Below are 18680 nucleotides of genomic sequence, written 5' to 3' on the forward strand. Positions count from 1 at the left end.
TAGACTGCCGTCTTCCTTCAAGCTGCTAGTATCAAATTCACTTTTATATGTTAAAATGACTTTGTTGCTAACAACAAATCCTATCATATCTGTGAACTTAAACAAATCAATCAGTGCGTGCCAACTATGTCAATATTTTTATTGCATGCTTTTATTACACATGTATTAGCGGCATTGTCCAAAAGTCACAGTAGACATGTGGGTGAGGAGGCGTGCAGGGCTCGGTTTCACTATCAAAAGACTTTACACATTTGAATATCCTTCTGATCATCAAAACACTGCGATACAAAGACGCCTGGGGACAGATTGCATAGGAATTTTCTCTCAGTTGCTCTCTGTGAGGCGACTCAAAGAGCTGATTCACAGCGAATATGGCTTGTTTGTGATCCCACAGTGAGCAACAGTACATATATTTGTTTCTTGTTTGTTTGTGCCCCCGTGCCTGTTCTGCAATAGCCACAGGTAGAGAAGGATCAGAGGGTCTCGTGTTGCCGGTTTCACAGTTCTTAGAGTCCACACATTTCCCCACAACGTCAGCAGTGATGATTCGGTTTGGTCGGGGGAATTTTTGGAATGAAATTAGATCAGGGTCACAGATCAGGAGACATTTACTCCTCAGAGAAAACATCCTTTCTTTCAGTGCGTCCAGTCAGAGACCGACTGTTGAATGCAATCCCAGTGGAAATCATGTGAAAACATTTTGCATTTAATGCTTTAGCCGAGTGCGTTCATTGACTTCTGAAGGTGCCATTTTCTGCTCCACAGTCAGTTACAGTTGTACTCAAGACTTGACTCTAGTTTGTGGAGAATCAGTAAACTTCCATCGCGAAGCCCAGCAGCTGCTCACAAGATCATGACAAAACATATCAAATGAATGAATGAATACAAAGACACACAGTAACATAGGTTCCTATAATTCATTCGGTTCTCTTCTAGATCTTGAATTTCTCCCATGGTATGCTGTCCTGAACATATGACAATGTTCAATCACTTAAACGTTATATGGAAAAATTAGAATGAACCAATGTTTCCATGCATGAATGCTAAAGGGATTTGTTACCACAGGAAGTGAGGAGCCCAGCGGATGGTTTACCCTTGGTGGGATGAACCACTGAAATGTTACACAGACGTGTTGAATGGGGATGACATGGCCGACGTCCATGAGCCAAAGCTAACATACCATTTTGTAATTTTGCTTGAGAGTCCACAAAAATGTTGTGACATTTTCCCCACATTTTTGGGTTTTGACATCCTAACCACATCAGTCTCCCTGTCGTTGAGAGGTATAGGTCACAATGCTAAATATCGCCTTCCCCCATCCCTGCAGCGTTTTTTTAACCTACATACAGTAGATGCGTGTCTGTGAGCTATTCATTTGAAGAAGCTCAAGACTTATGCAAGGGGGGCCTCCGGCATTCACGCTGCTCTGCTTCCCCCAAAGTTAGTGTTTGTTGGACGTAGAGTGTGCCTGTGAAGACATTACAATGATTTGTTGTTGGAGTCTAGCCTGCAAGCTTTCCAAGGCAGAATCTACAGAAGCTTACAGATTATGAAAAAGCATTGGGAGGTCAGTAAGTTTTCACTGCACATGTGCTCCGTTAATTTTCTATACCCTCTTGAACCCAGGTAGATGGATGGTAGACAGAACCACATGCAGGCATAGAGAAAGGCCTTTTCTCAGCGGCACCTTTCAAAACCCTGAAGGACTCTTTACGACTAACACAAGGATAAAAACAATAAAACAGGACATAAACATTTACACAGGGAATTAAAAAATGAATGATGTAATCACAGAGTATGCAATGTGGAGGAGGTCTGACAGATAAGGAGGGGTGAGGTTGCTTCTTTGGCTGTATGAAGAAGAAATTTGAACTCTACCCTGTATTTAACCAGGAGCTGCTGTAGAATTGGAGTGGAATGAGACATGTGAGACGAGAACGTTACAGTAGTGTATGCAGGAGGTGACAAGGCTGTGGACAGGAATCGATGCAATGTGCAGGGAATGGGAGGGGTGGAGCATGAATGAGAGGATAATGAACTATTGAGGATAGCACTCTCATCCTGTGGAGAGGGAGAAACTGTGGAAAGAAAAACTGAACTTTGGGTAGTGCAGATTTGGATCCAATTAGGATAAAATCAGTGTTTTCACTGTTTGGTTTTAGGAAGTTTGTATTGGATTACCTATTATCTGGATTTTATTTCTGAGAGGCAATAGATGAGGATGTTGATTTTAAAAATCGATAGAGCTGTTTGTCATATGTGAAACAGAGGCAATAGCTATGGAATTTGAAGAAGATAATGCAGGAGATGAAGAAAAGGGGCCCAAGGACAGAGCCCTGGGGCACCCCAGAACTAATGGAGAGGGGTGGGATCTGAAGGTCTTGGGTTGGAAGAACTGAGTACAGACTGCGAGGGGAGACAGTCTAACAGGGGTGTGAGAGATGCCAGCGGAAGATATTATACTGAACGATGTTGTGATAAATTGTGTTAAAGGCTGAATTCAGACTGAAAAGGACAAGAGTGACGATCACACTAGGATCAGTTACCACGAGGGTGTCGTTAATGATTTTGAGGAGAGCAGTTTTTCTAGTTTAGCAGGGCCTGTGACCAGACTGGAGCTTAGCTTAGGGGCTATTTAAAGGTAAATGGGAGTGCAGTTGATGGGCAACTGTTTTTTTCCAGGACACTGGAAATGAAAGGTCATGTGGAAACGGGGCGGTTGTTATTGTAGTTGTTGGGATCTGAACCAATTTTTTTTTCAGTACTGAGGTAATGGCTGAAGTTTTGAAGAGTGTCACAACAATTCCAGTGAAGGAGTGGATCATAGCGGAAATGAGGGGGGTGGGGGCAGGATTTGACCAGACCTGTAGGAAGGAGGTCAAGCAGCAAGTAGTGGGGCTTGGAGTCATGGATGAAAAGATTTTTTTTTTTTTTTTTTTTTTTTTTTTTACTTTTTCCCCTTGTCCTGTTCGGCAGCTGGGGCGTGCAATATTGTATTATTGTAGCCTTTTACTATCCGAACAGATTTTAATGTTAGCAGCAGGACGAGACTGAATCTCCTCCTGCTGCTGCCTTTATTTAAAGCTGGCATCTGGCATGGCTACCGGACAGGACCGGGACGGAAACGCTCAGAGAGCGAGAGACAGAAAGAGAGAGAGATAAAGAGAGGGAGAACGGGGGGGGGGGGGGGGGGGGGGGGGGGGGGGGGGCACAACCTATGTACAAATTCACAATGCAAAACAGTGTTGTTGACACACCACACGCAACCAAGAGCAATCCCAAACCCCAATCTAGACAACACCAAAACAGAGCCAACAGCCAACACAAAAACTGACAGAACCATACATATACACACACACATATATATATATATATATATATATTTTTTTTTTGAGAATATAGCTAGTAGTAACTAGTAGTAACTAGTAGTAAACTCAGGGCGTGCATCAAGAGAGGTCCACTACAGATCACTATTTTTCTAACCACCACAAGAAGACAAGGTAACCGAGTATGTGAAGAGTGATTAAAGATCAGCGTGATCATGCAAATATGATGGTGATAGTGATGGTCATGGATATATGACCTCTGACCCCTGAGAAGGCCAGAAGCAGGCCAGAGAGGCCCTCAGAGCCCAAACAGCCGGCGGTCATCACAGAGCCCGGATCCAAGCCACTCCCCCAGACAGACGCCCACGCTCCGGTTCAGAAATGGGGCAGAGGAAAGCCCCGGCTGGGGACCCCGGCGGTCCCAGGGCCCGGGCCCCGCGGAGCCACAACCGGCAGGAGCCGATCCACCCAGAGCGCCGGACGCCCGGGGCGGGCAGAGCCGAGAGCCCAAGGCCCAAGGGCCCAAGGGCCCAAGAGCCGACCCCCCACACAGGTGGAGGGCCATGACCCACCCGGGAGAACCGGGTGAAAAGATTTCAAGAGCATCCGGGAGTTTAAAACTGGAGAATGGAGAGCAGGGAGAGAGCAATTTATTGGAGGGGAAAGAGGACAAATCAGGACTCAAACATTGATGGATTTTGTGGATGTTGTTGTTGAAGAACAATATTAGAAAGTAAAATATCTATATATGAAATTATACAGTTAAATAATGACTTTTTTTTGAAAACTCACTTTCCCTCCTTCAGTCACTGTGCATGAATCCTTGCACGTTTTAACCCCTGTAGTGGCTTATTAAATATTCGGCGTGATTACGTATGTATTGCATCATATGACATAACATGCCTTTGTCTGAAAACACTTAAAACAAAACTCAAGGTCTCACACTGGTGACTAACCCAGAGTGTGTGAATAATTCTATGCCATCCCTCATTGTTTATCAACTACACGTCTATCCTGAGACAGAGCAATGCCAGCTCGCTTCCTTGTCAACAAAGGAAGAGGAGGAACCAGATGGAGAGTTGTTTCTGCTGGCCGTAAACCGGCCGATGCAACAACACTTCAATGAGCAGAGTCCCAGGACGGGGAAATGTGACAAGCCCAAGGACCTCTCTGACACCCAATTGTTTCCTGAGTTTCTGTGTCCGGTCTTCCGGACCGGAAACTGTTGGGCACCCCCGAGGGGTGAGTTTGTATTTGTGCATTCATGTGTGCATACACTGTACTCCACGGTAGTGTTTGTGCGTGAGTGGGATGTGAGAGCTCGGTGGGATTGTTAATGAAGACGCAAGAGGTACATTGGCGAGCTGCCCATTTCTTTTTAAAGAGCGCAGCAAAGGATGGAAAAGAAAGGACACGGAGCAGCGTTCAACAATGCTGCAAACAGCTGCTCATGTTGACTCTGAAAGTTTGTGTTCCCAGGGAAGAATATAGTATCTTTGACCTTTGACAAACCACAGAGAAGAAAAAAATGTTTTGACTCTCAAAGCTTGTATACAGAAGTTTTTTCTTTTTTTCTTTTTTTAATCATAGAGGTTAAGCACAGGACTAAAAGAGCATCAGCAGTTTTCAGGTGCTCGGGGGGTTTGCTTCCCAGGTGAGGAGCGCAGGAACTAAAAGCTCCTTCACCTTGTTTATTTCCAACTCTGGGAGGAGTAAACATCTTCCTGTGAACCTAAGTGGTCTGAATGATTCATTTTCTATAAATAAATGTGTGATCTATTTAGGCCTGAGACCATTCACAGATTTATAGACAGGAAGTCAGATTTTGAAGTCAGTCCTTTGACAAACACACAGCCAGCAGAGAGACTGGAGGTCAGATGTGATGTGCTCCACTCGCTTTGTGTTGGCGAGAACTCTGGAGGAACTGCAGCTGTCTGACATATTTTTTTCACTAAGACCTACAAACACACTGTTACAATAATTCAGTCTGCTGAAAATGAATGCATCAACAAGTTTCTCTGAATCTTGTTCAGTCAAAAATGATTAAATTCTTGCAATATTTTTCGGATATAGTAAGATGATTTTGTTATTGTCTTTATGTGGTTGTTGAATTTCAGGTCTGATCCCATAATTACAGCCAGATTCCTGGCTTTTTTGATTTCTTGGATGATATGAAGTCAAGACAATTGCTGACCTTTAACCTTCCTTCTTTGGGCCAAAAACAGTGACCTCCATTTAAAAATGGACATATCAGACCATTAATTCAATTTAATTTATGCACTTGCTCAGCAGGTATAAGGTACTTTGGTCATTTTCTGACACTGATTTCTAGACCTGTGTGTCATCTATCATAGTCATGATAGTTGTTTCAGTGTTGCATGATCGGAGCCAGACGGAGCAGGTAGTTTTGAGATAAAAGAGGAATGGAGTCTTGGAACCCCACAAGTGACTTAGGTTCATAATTACTTATTGTCACAAAATGGTCCCTATTTTGCAAGTAAGATGTAAACCAAACTAATGCAGTGTCAGAATCCCCTAACCATTTTTCAGGTCTGTGGAGCACTTTGTTGTGGTCGACTGTGGTGAATGCAGCACTGAAATCCAGTAATTCTTAAAATTGAAACTCAAGATGACATGTCACTGCTCACGTAGATGTAATTCTGCATTTCAGTAAGTGCAGTTTCAGTGTTGTGGTTTGAGTTGAATCCAGACTGAGAAACACTGAAGTAATTGTTTTTTGTCATAAATGCATTAACTTGTATAAAAGCTGCCTATTCAGTAGTCTTACCTAAGAAAGGCAGGTTTGGTATTACATGAACACGTGATGAATGTGAAGTGAGACCGCTCTTGGACTCTGACACATGAACGTTCCATTTATGAATCGAGAGTGCAAACCACTGCACTGATCAGCAAAGACCTTTTATAAAAAGAAAGAAAGGTGTAATAGCCAAACGGAAAGTGAAATAGTGCAGTGGTTACAGAAGACTTATAAACAGTCTTTTCATGGACATGAGTGGCATCTATTTGATTCGGTCAATAAATACAATGCTGGGACTTTATTTGACCCCCATTGTGCCCAAGAATTGTGAAGATAGACCTAAACTTCAATAAATAAATTTATCTAAACATTTGGGTAATTGAAAAATGTTCCTCTACCCCCCTCTAGTGGAAGACATACGCCACTGTTCAATGCTTAACACTAATCAAACTCAAAATTAATGCTGAATTTATCATCTATAATAAATCTACAAAATCAATTATTTTGAATGTAATAGTGATATTGGCGGAAACAAAATGCATCTTATCCAGGAAAAAAAAATAAACTAAAAAAAAAAACGATGCAGCTCTGACCCGGAAGTACATTTGTGTTATTATGCTAGCGATGTGTCATCAAGCCGTCAGTTTCTGGGTGGGAGCTGCTCATTTATGGAGAAATAACCACACCACACAGCTGTGAATTCTACTTTTGTGAACCTTCAAAGACGAGCTGTGCTATTAGAGTCGCTGTCATCCGGTGCAGACTGCGTTAGAGGGAGAAACACTGCTAATCTGCGTCGATCTAGCACAGCTGGACCTTTTAGCACGGGAGCTAAGTGGGCTTTCCTGGTCCTGTCGGGTCCACACGGGACTGCAGAGGGATGTCCTGCAGCCTGTTGGAGTTCTGTAGGCTCCAGGAGCTGAAGACCGTCCGGGACTTCTTGTTCCAGAGCCAGAAACCGGACCCGGCGGAGGAGAGGAGTCAGACAGGTAACTCTAGCAGATAACAGTTGCATGATGAAGAGCAGCTCAGTGATAAGATCCTGCTGACAGCACCCACACGCAGTAGGGCACAACACAACACTGACATCACAAAACTAATATTCTATACAGAGCCGGGCTGCAACGAGTCAGAGGTTTTGGTTTCATGTGTGAGAAAATTGATTGTAGTTGTCTTAAAAACCTTGCACAATGTAGCACTAAAGACATACATAAAATGCACATTTTCTGTATCTCATGTCAAGACCTCGACTTCCAAAGCTGTATGTGCATCTGGAGGATAAAATGAACTTTTTTTTTCTTAATGTAAATAATCCCTAATTAGGTGCTGTATAATAAATAAATACCAGTATGCTGCATGTTTTAAATGGTTTTATTAATTATATATTGGGAGTCACTGCTCAATCAGGTCTGTGTGACTGGTGTTACAAACTACAGGTGCATATCATCATTAAATATCATTGAAAAGTATTTTTTTTATTGTGAGTTATTAAGTTTGGAGGATATTTGAACTTCGATTGTGATAATTTCAACAGACAGAAAAAATACCAGGTTTTGTGAATCTGTAATTTCAGTCTCATGAGTTAATATGTAAAAGAATAATAGTAATGATAGTAATAAATGCATAATGTATTATGTTATAATATATTGGTGCTGAATATATATATATGTGTGTGTGTGTGTGTGTGTGTGTGTGTGTGTATATATATATATATATATTTTTTTTTTTTTTTTTTTTTTTTTCTCCTCTAGGATTTCTATTATAATATACTGCACATGAGATCTGAGATCAAACCGTTTTCTTCCCAACAGAGAACGAGCTTACCTGGGACACCTCTGACTGGGAGTCGGCATGGGATAATCATGAAAACAAAGATGAGGAATCTTCCTCCACAGCACCGGTGTGTCTATTTTGTATAATTGTTCTTTTGTCAGCATCGCTCAAGTCATTTTTAAGTTTGCAGACCCAGAGTTGGAAATGATTTGTTTATTTCCTTTGATTTCCCCGTTGGATTAGGTGGAAGAGGAGGTCACGGAGCAGAATGGACCCTGGCTGCAGGACTGTGTTGTGTCGCTGTCTCCCTGCTCCGACCTGCTGGTGGTGGCTCGCGAACACAAGGCAGCGTTTCTCTCAGGTCAGATATCTGAACCCACACACAGATTGATCGTTAGGGAGTTTTGCGTCACCGCTCACGTCCGCTCGTTCTTGCAGCTAAGTGGCGCACAGATGACAGCGGCAGGGAGGAAATGACTCTGGCGGTGTCTTGGACTGGAACCCTCAGCACTGAAGAGGGGTGAGGAGGTTATGTTCATACAAAAGAAGAGTTGATGAGATGTTATAGAGTTACACTCTCTCATGTGGCCGTGGTCCTGGTTCCACTGCCCTGGATTCATGCACAATTTGTTTAAAAGCCTATTCCAGACGAAGTCTTTGCTGCTAGTTTGCCTGATTTTTTTAAGTGATTTGAGGCAGCCTTAAACATCCTGTGAATGTTGGATTCCAACAAGAATGAACATTTCAGAACTATTTTCATCAAGTTTTAAACGGTAATTACATGTAGCTGGATCCTCCACAGTGAAAACACTAGAATTACTTTCTATGAACTACAAGTTTTGCTGTGTTTTTCCAGAGAGTGTGTGATGAGCTCCATCTGCATTCCTCTGGCAAGCCAAAAGAGGTAAAGAATCACTCACATGTGAACTGGAGATGATAACAGAGGAAATCCTGAAAGTTTGCCTGTTTGGGGGGCGATGTGATGTGATGGTGTTTTTTGTTTTTTTTGTTTTTTTTTTTTTTAATTGTTTGTACAGAAGCTCCACAGGGCGGCCTGACTGGACATGTGTAGTGGTGGGGTTCACGTCCGGCTATGTCCGCTTCTACACAGAGGTACCTCATCGGTCTGATGTATTCGCTCTGATTCAGCGTCAGTGAGATTAATCAGGGTTTCTTGTGTCTCGTCAGAGCGGCGTCCTCCTCCTGGCCCAGCTGCTGCATGAGGACCCTGTGCTGAGGCTCAAGTGCCGGACTTATGAGATTCCTCGTCACCCTGGAGTGACTGAGCAGGTGACGCACGTTTTGGACATGCCACTAAAAAAATGTGCATTCATATTGTTGTTATTTTCGAGCGAGTAGTTTTTCTCTTTATTTTCTAAGGAAAATAATCAAGATGCAAATAGCTCTTACAGCTGCAGAGAGAGTAGTCGGCATTTCCCCTGTGGTTTGACTGAGCCCTAACCTTGATGAATATTGATTTTTCCTGTGTTGCAGCCTGAAGAGCTGAGCATCCTGTACCCTGCAGCTCTGGTCACCATCGACGGCTTCAGTCTGTTTCAGTCTCTGCGTGCCTGCAGGAACCAGGTGGCAAGAGGTAGTACTGCGCCCTGCTCCTTCTGCGGGTGGCTTCCCTTGCATGCCATGCAGTAATAATACACACTGTTTTTCTTGTGCTGGCTGGGTGGATAGACCGTGCCACAAAGCGTTCAGGTACTAAGAAGATGCATCCTTGAAAACACTGCACTGCTAGAATACTGACAAACTGTGTGTTGCCTCTAGAAGTTAGTCAGGCTTTAGCAGCTTTTGGACTTCTAGTCTTGCTCTTGTTAGTTCCTGTAAACGTCCTTGTTTGCCCTACAAAGTTCTACAATTCCCAGTTATTCTGCTGAAAATGATTAATGTAAAAAGGTTTGTAGGAATATTTAGCATCTTTAGAGTCACTCTCTTTAGGCTGATTTCTTTCTCAGTTTAAATCGACACCTTTCTTGGTGTACTCATCAAAAATGATATTGACCGTACTTCTGCCATCAAAAGTATGAAAGTGAATTAATTTTTTTATAGTTTTTTTTTCTTCACAATGTTGCATCTTACCGTATAGTTCCTTATTCTTGCATCGTGTGTTTGTGCAGCTGCAGCAGCAGGAAGCGATGTGATCCAGCCGCCTCCTCTGGCCTATAAGAAATGGGGCCTGCAGGAAATGGACAACATCGTGGACCACAGCAGTGTGGGTGAGTGACTCCAACTGCACTGCAAATCTTCATTCCGGTTCAGTTTTAACAAATTTCATCAAGAGACGGCGCAGAGTGCTGTAAGAATTATTCCTGACTGCGTCTCTGTCTCGTTCTCAGGCATCATGACACTGTGTGTTTTTGACCAAATGAAGAATGCGTCCGTCCTCGGGGGGTTCAATGCTTCAGTCAAGGGCAGCCCTCCCGCCATGAGCCAGTATGTCACTGTAGGAGCCGGCCCGTTTACCGGCTTTTACTACGCTGTGGAGGTGAGTGCGAGGAAGAGCCGAGGAGCCCGCCAGGCTCTTCGGCCATTTCACTCCTTCACTGGATGGATTACTTCAACCGTTGATATCTGGCAGTGACTTCCTGCACTGGTCAATACAGGGTTAAAACTGTTATTATTGGCAGCATATTTGTGTGTTTTGTTACCTGGTATTTTACAGTAAACCCAGTTGTTGTGTGTGTGTGTGTCTCTGTGTGTTTAGGGGAGCTCCCAGCCGCTCCTGTCTCACGTGGCCATGGCTGTGGCCAGTAAACTCACCTCAGCCCTCTTCAGTGCAGCCAGGTGTGTACGCCCATCCCGCAGAGTCTCCCCAGTGATTAGTCCGACTTTCCTCTCCTGCCCCTCGGTTTTCTTATATGCTTTTTTTTTTTTTTTTTTTAGTGATATATATTTAGCCACTCGGCCATTTTTGAAAATTTTACATAAACTTCAATGCTAAGGTTTATACTGTTACCTTCTGCAGCCTTTTAGGAATCCTCTTTATTCTACGTCCATAATAGGTAACGAAACAGGTGTCGATGGGTAAAGTGAGACTAACGCAGTCCGAACCCTCTCGACTCAATTTGTGCTGCAGATTGAAAAGTGAAGCAGTCCTGTTTGTACGCCTGCATTCCCACACACTGCATGCATGAGCTGCCTGAATTCCTCAGCTGATGTAACTCTATAATACAGTCCAATCAGTGCTCTGAATCAGCGGTTCCCAACCTTTTCTCCTTGTAGCCTCACCCTATATTTCCTCTATCGAAGGCTCGTCTCGAATCTTTCATTTGGGAAATCATGACAGTGAAGCAGACACGCCCACTTTCATGAACATACTAAAGCAAAAGGCAGCGTCCCTGATCTGCTCGCACACAAAGCGTTTGGTTGGGAACCGCTGCTCTCAGTAAAAGCTTTTTTTCTTTACCCTGTGCTCAGAGAAAAGTTGATTTTCATTCCTCTTTTTCTATTTTTGTTCTTTCTCCTTCTCATTCTCAGTGTCTTCCCTTATTTGCTCATATTTTTTTCGTATGTTCCCTCCTCTTATTGTGTCCTCCATTGTTTTCCTCCCAGTGGATGGTTGGGATGGAATAAGAACAAGAGCGAAGACGAGGCCCTTCAAAAACAGAAGCCCAAGGTGGAGCCTGCCACTCCGTTAGGGATCAGGTAGCAGACACGCGATCTCGGCCGCGTCTTCTTGCGTCCTGTTGAAGTCGGGGTGTCTCCTTGCCTTCCTCTCACCCCGGACCTCCCTCTGCCAGATTTGGTCTCCCAGACTCTCGGCGCCACGGCGAGTCGATATGCTTGTCTCCGTGCAACACGCTGGCCGGAGTGACGGACGACTTCGGTCGAGTCACGCTGCTGGACTTGGCGAGGGGCATCGCCATCCGCATGTGGAAGGGTGAGAGCAGGAAAAAGCAGAAGTCACTGCCCACTCGCCAGGAATGAGAGGAAAACTAACATTTAAGAAAATATGCAAATGTAAAGTCTGACTTGGAACTTTATTCATTTCACTCGAAGGTAAAAAAAAATCTGGACACTTGCTGAATCGTCAGCAAGTGTTTGATAAATGATAATTCTTCATCTTATAAGATCAGCAGTCATTTTATCATGAGATCAGTCTAATAAAACTGCCGGAAAACGTTTGACTAATATACCAAAAACTTATATTCTCTCTCTCTACCCACTGACTTCGCTGTGCTGTTCGTTCCACTGATGCATGTTTTGTTTTAATTACTAAAAATGCGCCATTGAGACAAATAGGCTTATTACAAGTTGCTGGTTCTGTGCTTCGATGCTTTGTGGTGGTTTCGGTGCCGCAGGGCCGCGTTGAGCAGGTTACTCTCTCCTGTTGGTGGCTGCAGGTTACAGAGACGCTCAGCTGGGCTGGCTGCAGGTTCCAGAGGAGCGAGGAGATCGAGAGTTCTCCCCCTCGGTGTCGCTCCCCAAGCGCCACGCTCTGTTCCTCGTCATCTACGCCCCCCGCAGGGGAATCCTGGAGGTGTGGGCCATGCAGCAGGGCCCCCGGGTTGGAGCGTTCACTGTGGGAAAGCACTGCAGGTAGAATCAATGAAAGACATAACTGTGTTGCTTCAGTCCAGATTCAGAGAAAACACAACACATGCGCTTCGTAATTTGGTCACAGAGGTCTTATAATTACCGTTTACCAAGAGATGTATTATTTATGATCATGAAACTCTGATTGTCTCCTGCATAAAACATTGTTTCATGTAGTATTGTAGTATTGCAAAACTTCCATACAAACTGTGCACACTTTAATTCACACACACCTACCTGCTGCACTGTTTGTCATCCGGCTGCATCGAGCAGGATTCAACACTGTTTAACTTTAGGGTGTTAACAATAACACCGTGGTCTCGACTGCAGCTGCTCAGTTTGAACCTGCAGCGACTTTTATTGTCTCTATGCCTGACCTTTTGCTGAATTGTAGTTTGCATGAGTTAATATAAACACTGCCAACAGAACAATGCTGTGGCTCTAAACAACTGTGAAATAATTGCAAAATTGATTGGTTGTATCAACATAAGCATTTAAAAAAAATATTTATTTAACACAATATAAACAAAATTCTCTTCTCTGTAGTGTAACAGAAGCCATGACCTGCAGTGCGTTTGTCCTCCAGGCTGCTGTATGCAGGCTACCGTCTGATGGGGGTGAACAGTGTGACCAGTCAGGGCTGGCAGCTCCACACACAGCAGGTGTGTCTGCTGGATCCCACCACCGGAGCGCTGAGGACCGTGAGCGTGCCCTTCCACCTCGCCCTCAGGTCAGCGCAGAAACACGCCGGCGAGCTGGAGAGCTGCACAATCATGCTTATTAGTGTTTTCCTTCACAGTCTGCTGAGTTTACGTGTAGTGGTTCAGCGGATTCTCTTCTTTTTCTTCCATTTCAGTGACAAGAAGTGTGAACGAGCCAAAGACATGCACCTGATGAAGAGGCTCACTGCCGTCCTGAAGAGCAGAGACGTGGAGCCCGGTAGGAATCCCTCACATTTAGAGCCGACTGCGTCCATGAGGGACGAGTAACGCTTTCATCTGATGGACTTTTCATTCCTTTGTAGATGTTTTGGAGAATGAAGCCCGAAGCATCCTGCTGGATATCAAGCACCCCGCCATTAAGAAGCAGGCACGGACAGAGCCGCCCCTCACGTTTATATGTGCTCAAGCTCCTCAGATCGTCTCTCATCTTCGCTTTTTGTCCTTTCAGGCTTTGGAGTCTCTGCTCTCAACCAAGAACGCTCCCGTCTCGTGTCTTATGAATATCACCCGTGCCTTAAACGACACTTTAAAGCAACAAGGTGAAGTAGCAAATTTCATGCATGGATTATTTCTCGGATTAAGTTTTCAAAGCTTGAAAACGTCATTTCACCTCAACGTGCGGATCGTGATTGATTGTTTCTGTTTTTCTTGCTGACAGATCCTAACGGAGTGGACACTGCGCTAGTCCAGCTCTGCTCCTCTCAGCTCAAACTGCTTCAGCTCTACAGCGACATCCAGCAGCTGCACTCCGCCGCAGAAACGCAGGACGAGCCTGAAAACGTGCGACGGCCGGACGGCTCACCTGACACGATGGGAGGTGGTTCGGTGATTAAACCTCCACCGTTTTCTCTCGCTCCCCTAAAGGACTCTCTGGAAGGCATGGCGGATGAGTTGTCCCGCGTCGGACCCACGTTGCAGCGCTACGCCCAGCTCACCTCCAGACCCAGCGTCTCCTTCGCCCAGGACTCGCCCGACTCGCCGCTGCCGGCACAAGCTTTCCTCTCCCAGCTGGAGTGCACGGAGGACGGGGAGCTGAAGGTGATTCGCCGGTCTGAAACGGAATGGAACCAGCTAGGTGAGCTCAGCCGTGCCTCGACGGACAACAACGAGACTTTGTCTAATTTCTCTCTCGTTTGTCTGAAGACGATGTTTTCAGTTTTGAGGTGCTGGTTTTTCTTTGTTTCCTAAGCAGGAATATGTTGTTTCTAAAATTGTCCTCGGCAGGAAACTTTATGTTCTGGGGATGTCTGTGTGGGAAAAGCTCGCTGCATAAAGTGTGTGACACACTACAACAGGCTGGCATCAGTCCACAGCAGCTGCTGGTAAGAAGGGACTGATGGGAACAATGGAGATCTTTATATTTCTTTATTTATTTATGAGCGGATTTTTCCACTGTTAAAATGTGTTTCCTCTTTCAGACGTTGTTGCTGAGCGTCTGGCTGCAAAGGGAGAAGGAGGTGCTGCAGAAACCAGAAGAAACCGTTAGAAATTTACACTCACTACTCGTTGCTCTCAGCAACATGAAAGGTTTGTGTTTCAGTTCCCTGGGATTCTCCTCGATGGAGGGAAGATGCTTCTTTTCTGCTTGACTCTGCATCAATAAACACCGATCGGCTCTTCGTGTCTTCAGGCGCAGTGGAGGAGTCTTGGGACCCGCAGTCTATCTCCCCCTGGTGGCAGCAGGTTCGTTGCACGTGTATCCAGTCCCACAACGCCGCCGCCGCGCTGCTGGCCGCCCTGGTCGCTCACCGTGCGGCGAAGGCCAGCATCACCAGCCGGGCCGACAGCAAGGTACCGAAGCACGTCAGGTCGCGTCACCGGGCGATAACTGAAGCTTCGCCCATGGACTGAGTGTTTTTGTGTGTGTGTTGAAGCTGCAGTCAGAGTGGGAGGCCGTGTCTTTGGAGCTGGAGCAGTGGGTGGTGTGTGTCCGTCAGCTGGAGAACGTCCTGGTGCTGCAGACTCTCCTGTTGGTGCCTCCACCTCAGGGTGCAGCAGGGGGCGCTCCAGCCCAGTGCTCCATCAAGGCTCTGCTTGAGGGAGGCACAGGCGAGTCCGGCCACTTCTACACAGACTCCTGAAAAAAACTATTTCACACACTGCGTTTTCAAAAGTAGCATCGTTCACACCAGATGGTTTAAAAATGTGAAGCCAGGCCGGTCAATCATCTATCTGAATCTAAACTTCTACACATGATAACAATTTTTTGTTACATTGTTGTATTTTTGCCGGTCTCTGAACTTGATCTTCATCAGTTTCTTGGAAACACAAGACTAACTTCACATTTTGCGATTTAACAACGATTCATAGATAAATCTAAGGTTGTGAAACATCTGTCAGCTTTGTCTCCTGGTAAATCCCCGATCCTGACCGGTTTCACGGTTTCCTTTACTTGTTCAGGAGGAATCGCCGACAGCGTCTCCAAGTGGGTGTTCAGGCAAAACATGAGCCCCGAGCGCCTGAAGGAAATCCTGCAGACGAGAGAAGGCGAGGAAGCAGGGGACAGACAGGAGCAGAGAGGAGGAGGAGGAGGAGGAGGAGGAGAGGGGGATGAGGAGAAGGAGAAGAGCCAGGACACCTCCGACAGAGCAGCAGGTCAGGACACATGGTGATTCTGTCCTATACCTCCAGCCCGTAACCTTCGTGGGTTCATGTCGTCTCGTTTCCTGTCCTGTGAAGACTGTGGGTGCAGTTTGTAATCCTGCGATTCTGTTTGGCAGAGCTGTTGGTGGCCGTGTGTCACAGATTCCCACACTCCCTCTCTCCCGACCTGCTCTTCGCTCACTGCTGCTGGGAGTACGTGGTGCAGTGGAACAAAGACCCAGAGGTGCTGCAGAGAGTTCCTAGAAATTTTACCAAAGTTTCCTGAACAGTTTTCACCAGTTCCTGGAATGCCGATTTTGGCTTTGCCGTCTCACTTGTCTCTGGTTGTAGGAGGGTCGGCATCTGCTGTGGGCCGTGGAGCATTTAAAGCTGGTGTCCAGTCCTCATATACAGCTGGGTTCGTCATGATTCCTTTATATTGCTGAATAAAATCGAAGGCAGCGCCGTTAATTTCATTTTGTTGAACATTTCCAGGTATTTCCACAATGATGTGGAGCACCTTCATAGTGAAGCGCTTCTCCGCAGCGGCCTTCCTCACCGAGAAGGTAAAGTACACAAAAAGGTCTCGAACACAGATTTTTGTCGACTCTCTGCTGTTCAACTAAAAACAAAATCTTTTCACAGGTGGGGAAAGCACCCAAAGATCGCTTATGTCGACGGGTAAGTTTGCCATCAGGAGGTAGATCCTAGCAGATCTCTGTGCTCAGCAGTTACACTAAAGGAAGAAGAAGAAACTGTTCTGAACTTGTATTAACTCCAGCCACTTGTAGCTCATTTTTCTTTTAGCCGTTAAGTTCAATCCTTCAGTTCTTCTGCTTCGTACTCGGCTCTTCCTAAAAGCTGTCTTTGCTGCGCAGGACGTGGGGATGGGGGACAAAGCCATGACGTCGTTCCTGTGCTGCTGCGTCCAGCTGCTGCAGATCCTCATGGAGGTGACTGAAGTGTTGGTTAGGAATCACTGCCCTTTGTCTTTTTTAAAATTCTATGTAAGTACAGAGACTGCAGGTGGGAGCATGAGGAATGAGCCGTGCCTCGCTTTGACCCAGTAGCACACACACACACACACTCGCGCACACACACACACACACACACACACACAGGGACAGGATGCTGAATTAGCTCGCTGAAGCTGCATTTGTGGCTTTGTTACTGAGACAAATCAGGTTTGATCGCCTGCCGTCTGCTGTGAGACAAAGTGTTTGGAAACATGCTGTGACTACTACTACTAATAAGCTTCGGGGATTATTCCCGCACGTCACTGATGTGCCGGCGCCCGTCGTCTCTCCTGCTCCGTGCTGCAGGTGGACTCCGCGGTGGAGGAGGTGGCGGCTCCGGAGCTGTCCGTGGAGGAGGCGTGGTCTGGAGCCGAAGGCCCCGCCTCCATAGCGGAGCTGGCCCTGGAGCAGCGAGGCGTCCACTACCCCCTGGTCCAGCACCACTGCCTCTTAGCCACCCTGATGCACGCCGCCATGACCTTCAGCCTCAAGGTCAAACCGCTCAGCCTGTTTGACAGCAAGGTGAAGAGACACTGATGAAAACGCCTTTCTTCCACCAGGCCTTGCATCTTCTGCTGAAGCATCTGAGTGTAAATCTTGTTTGTAGGGTAAGAACGCTTTCTTCAGAGACCTGACGACCATCCAGCTGATGCCCAGTGGAGACATGGACCCCAGCCTGGTCTTACTACGTCAGGAGGTGAGAGACGCTCTGAGCAGCAGCGAGTGGAGGAAGCCGAATCTTCAGAGTCTTCCTTTCTCTTTTCAGTTCCTCATGCGGGTGCTCACGGGCTGGGTGCAGGCCATAGATGACCCGTCGGCGCCTGCGTCCGCTCCCCCCTCCACCGGACCCAGGGCCGACTGGTGGCCCTCGCTGTGCCTGGACCTGGGCCCCCTGCTGCAGGTCAACCCAGACATCCTGCGGCGGCACCTCGTCTGCGAGCTCTACAACCAGGGCCTGGACCTGCGCGCCGAAGAGGCACGGCGACCCGCTCGCTCCTCGCCCGAGCCCGGGAGGAGAAACCTGCCGCTGATCACGTCTCCGTGCTGTGACTTGTAGGTGATGCTGGAGGTGGAGGATAAGGACGTTCTGGGCTCGCAGCTCTTGGTGCTGACCGGACAGAGGCTGAGCTACTCCCTGCTGCACAGCCAGACTCAGACGCAGACCGCCATGGAGCTGCTGGCCCGCCTGCCGCCCACGCTCTGCACGTGGCTCAAGGCCATGGTGAGGAAGCTCGGACAGCAGCTTTAGCCGAGTACAGCCTGAGAGAAGCGGTGTGACCGTGTCTCGTCTCGTCCTTCCCACAGGACCCCAGCGAGCTGCGCTGCCCCCTGGTCCCTCTGCGCCAGACCAGCCGGCTGGTGGGCCGCCTCATCGAGATGCTGCCGGAGAACCACGCGCAGTACAGCCTGGCCCTGCACCTGCTGGAGGCCGTGGACGTTCTCACCACCGAGGACTGACCTCCCCCCCCGACCCGTTTCCACCAACCCCGCACAAAGACGGCCGGCAAAGGGACAGAAGGAGAAGCAGCTCCCTGCTCTTCACCTCATGTTAATACTGAACTTTTAATCCACCCATTAATTCTAGGAAGCAGATCTTCATCTTAACCTTATTTTCCTAATCTATCGTATTTTTCTGCATGTAGCATAAATTATATTGAAAATTTGCAGATTAGGTTGTGCGACTGGTGTGTTTTGTCACTTCAGCCTCGGTTTAAACATGGCGTGTCCGTTGTGCCATATCAAAGAGCCACTCAGACATCTGACCCTCCTCTCCCCCCACAACAGGCAGGACGTGTGTCGTACAGAAATAAATATGGACCTTTATTTTTTATTTATACACGCTGATCGTACTGTACTAGCTGTGCCTGTACACTCACCACTCTACTCTGTAGTTGTTGCGTCCGGCCGCTTCCTCTGGACACCACGCAGAATAAAGAGGTTTCGCTTGAACAGA

General features: G+C 46.6%; 1 protein-coding gene and 1 long non-coding RNA gene across 4 annotated transcripts in view; both read left to right on the plus strand.

The window, feature by feature from the left end:
• The window catches only part of LOC115406966 (uncharacterized), a 153982-nt gene that overhangs the window by 35492 nt on the left and 99810 nt on the right, over window positions 1-18680 (plus strand). The window lies entirely within an intron of this gene.
• On the plus strand, window positions 6713-18676 carry rab3gap2 (RAB3 GTPase activating protein subunit 2 (non-catalytic)). 3 transcript variants are annotated; one of them, XM_030117254.1, is made up of 36 exons: window positions 6713-7073; window positions 7896-7984; window positions 8101-8218; window positions 8296-8377; window positions 8714-8761; window positions 8895-8970; window positions 9046-9147; window positions 9352-9451; window positions 9547-9567; window positions 9987-10085; window positions 10206-10354; window positions 10574-10653; window positions 11347-11514; window positions 11610-11749; window positions 12213-12408; window positions 12992-13135; window positions 13262-13344; window positions 13430-13494; window positions 13576-13666; window positions 13786-13907; window positions 13992-14202; window positions 14352-14449; window positions 14546-14654; window positions 14758-14918; window positions 15002-15176; window positions 15528-15722; window positions 15848-15954; window positions 16062-16128; window positions 16206-16276; window positions 16356-16391; window positions 16589-16678; window positions 17033-17248; window positions 17334-17423; window positions 17493-17702; window positions 17784-17948; window positions 18032-18676. In XM_030117254.1, the coding sequence occupies exons 1-36, from the start codon at window positions 6965-6967 to the stop codon at window positions 18182-18184; spliced, it is 4236 nt and encodes a 1411-aa protein (XP_029973114.1). In that variant the 5' UTR covers window positions 6713-6964; the 3' UTR covers window positions 18185-18676. The 3 variants fall into 3 exon arrangements, with proteins under 3 accessions (XP_029973114.1, XP_029973115.1, XP_029973116.1); XM_030117255.1 differs by lacking the exon at window positions 9547-9567 and having other exon boundaries at window positions 11422-11514; XM_030117256.1 differs by lacking the exon at window positions 9547-9567 and having other exon boundaries at window positions 11422-11514; window positions 16589-16663.

The sequence above is a fragment of the Salarias fasciatus genome, chromosome 19 (genome assembly GCF_902148845.1).
Source record: "Salarias fasciatus chromosome 19, fSalaFa1.1, whole genome shotgun sequence".
In the NCBI taxonomy this organism is placed as follows: Eukaryota; Metazoa; Chordata; class Actinopteri; order Blenniiformes; family Blenniidae; genus Salarias; species Salarias fasciatus.

Coding starts and splice junctions, on each gene's coding strand:
- rab3gap2 (XM_030117254.1), top strand. CDS start 6,965: ATGTCCTGCAGCCTGTTGGAGTTCTGTAGGCTCCAGGAGCTGAAGACC. Junction 8,378..8,713: donor ACCCTCAGCACTGAAGAGGG/GTGAGGAGGTTA, acceptor GTGTTTTTCCAG/AGAGTGTGTGATGAGCTCCA. Junction 15,723..15,847: donor CACCTCCGACAGAGCAGCAG/GTCAGGACACAT, acceptor TCTGTTTGGCAG/AGCTGTTGGTGGCCGTGTGT.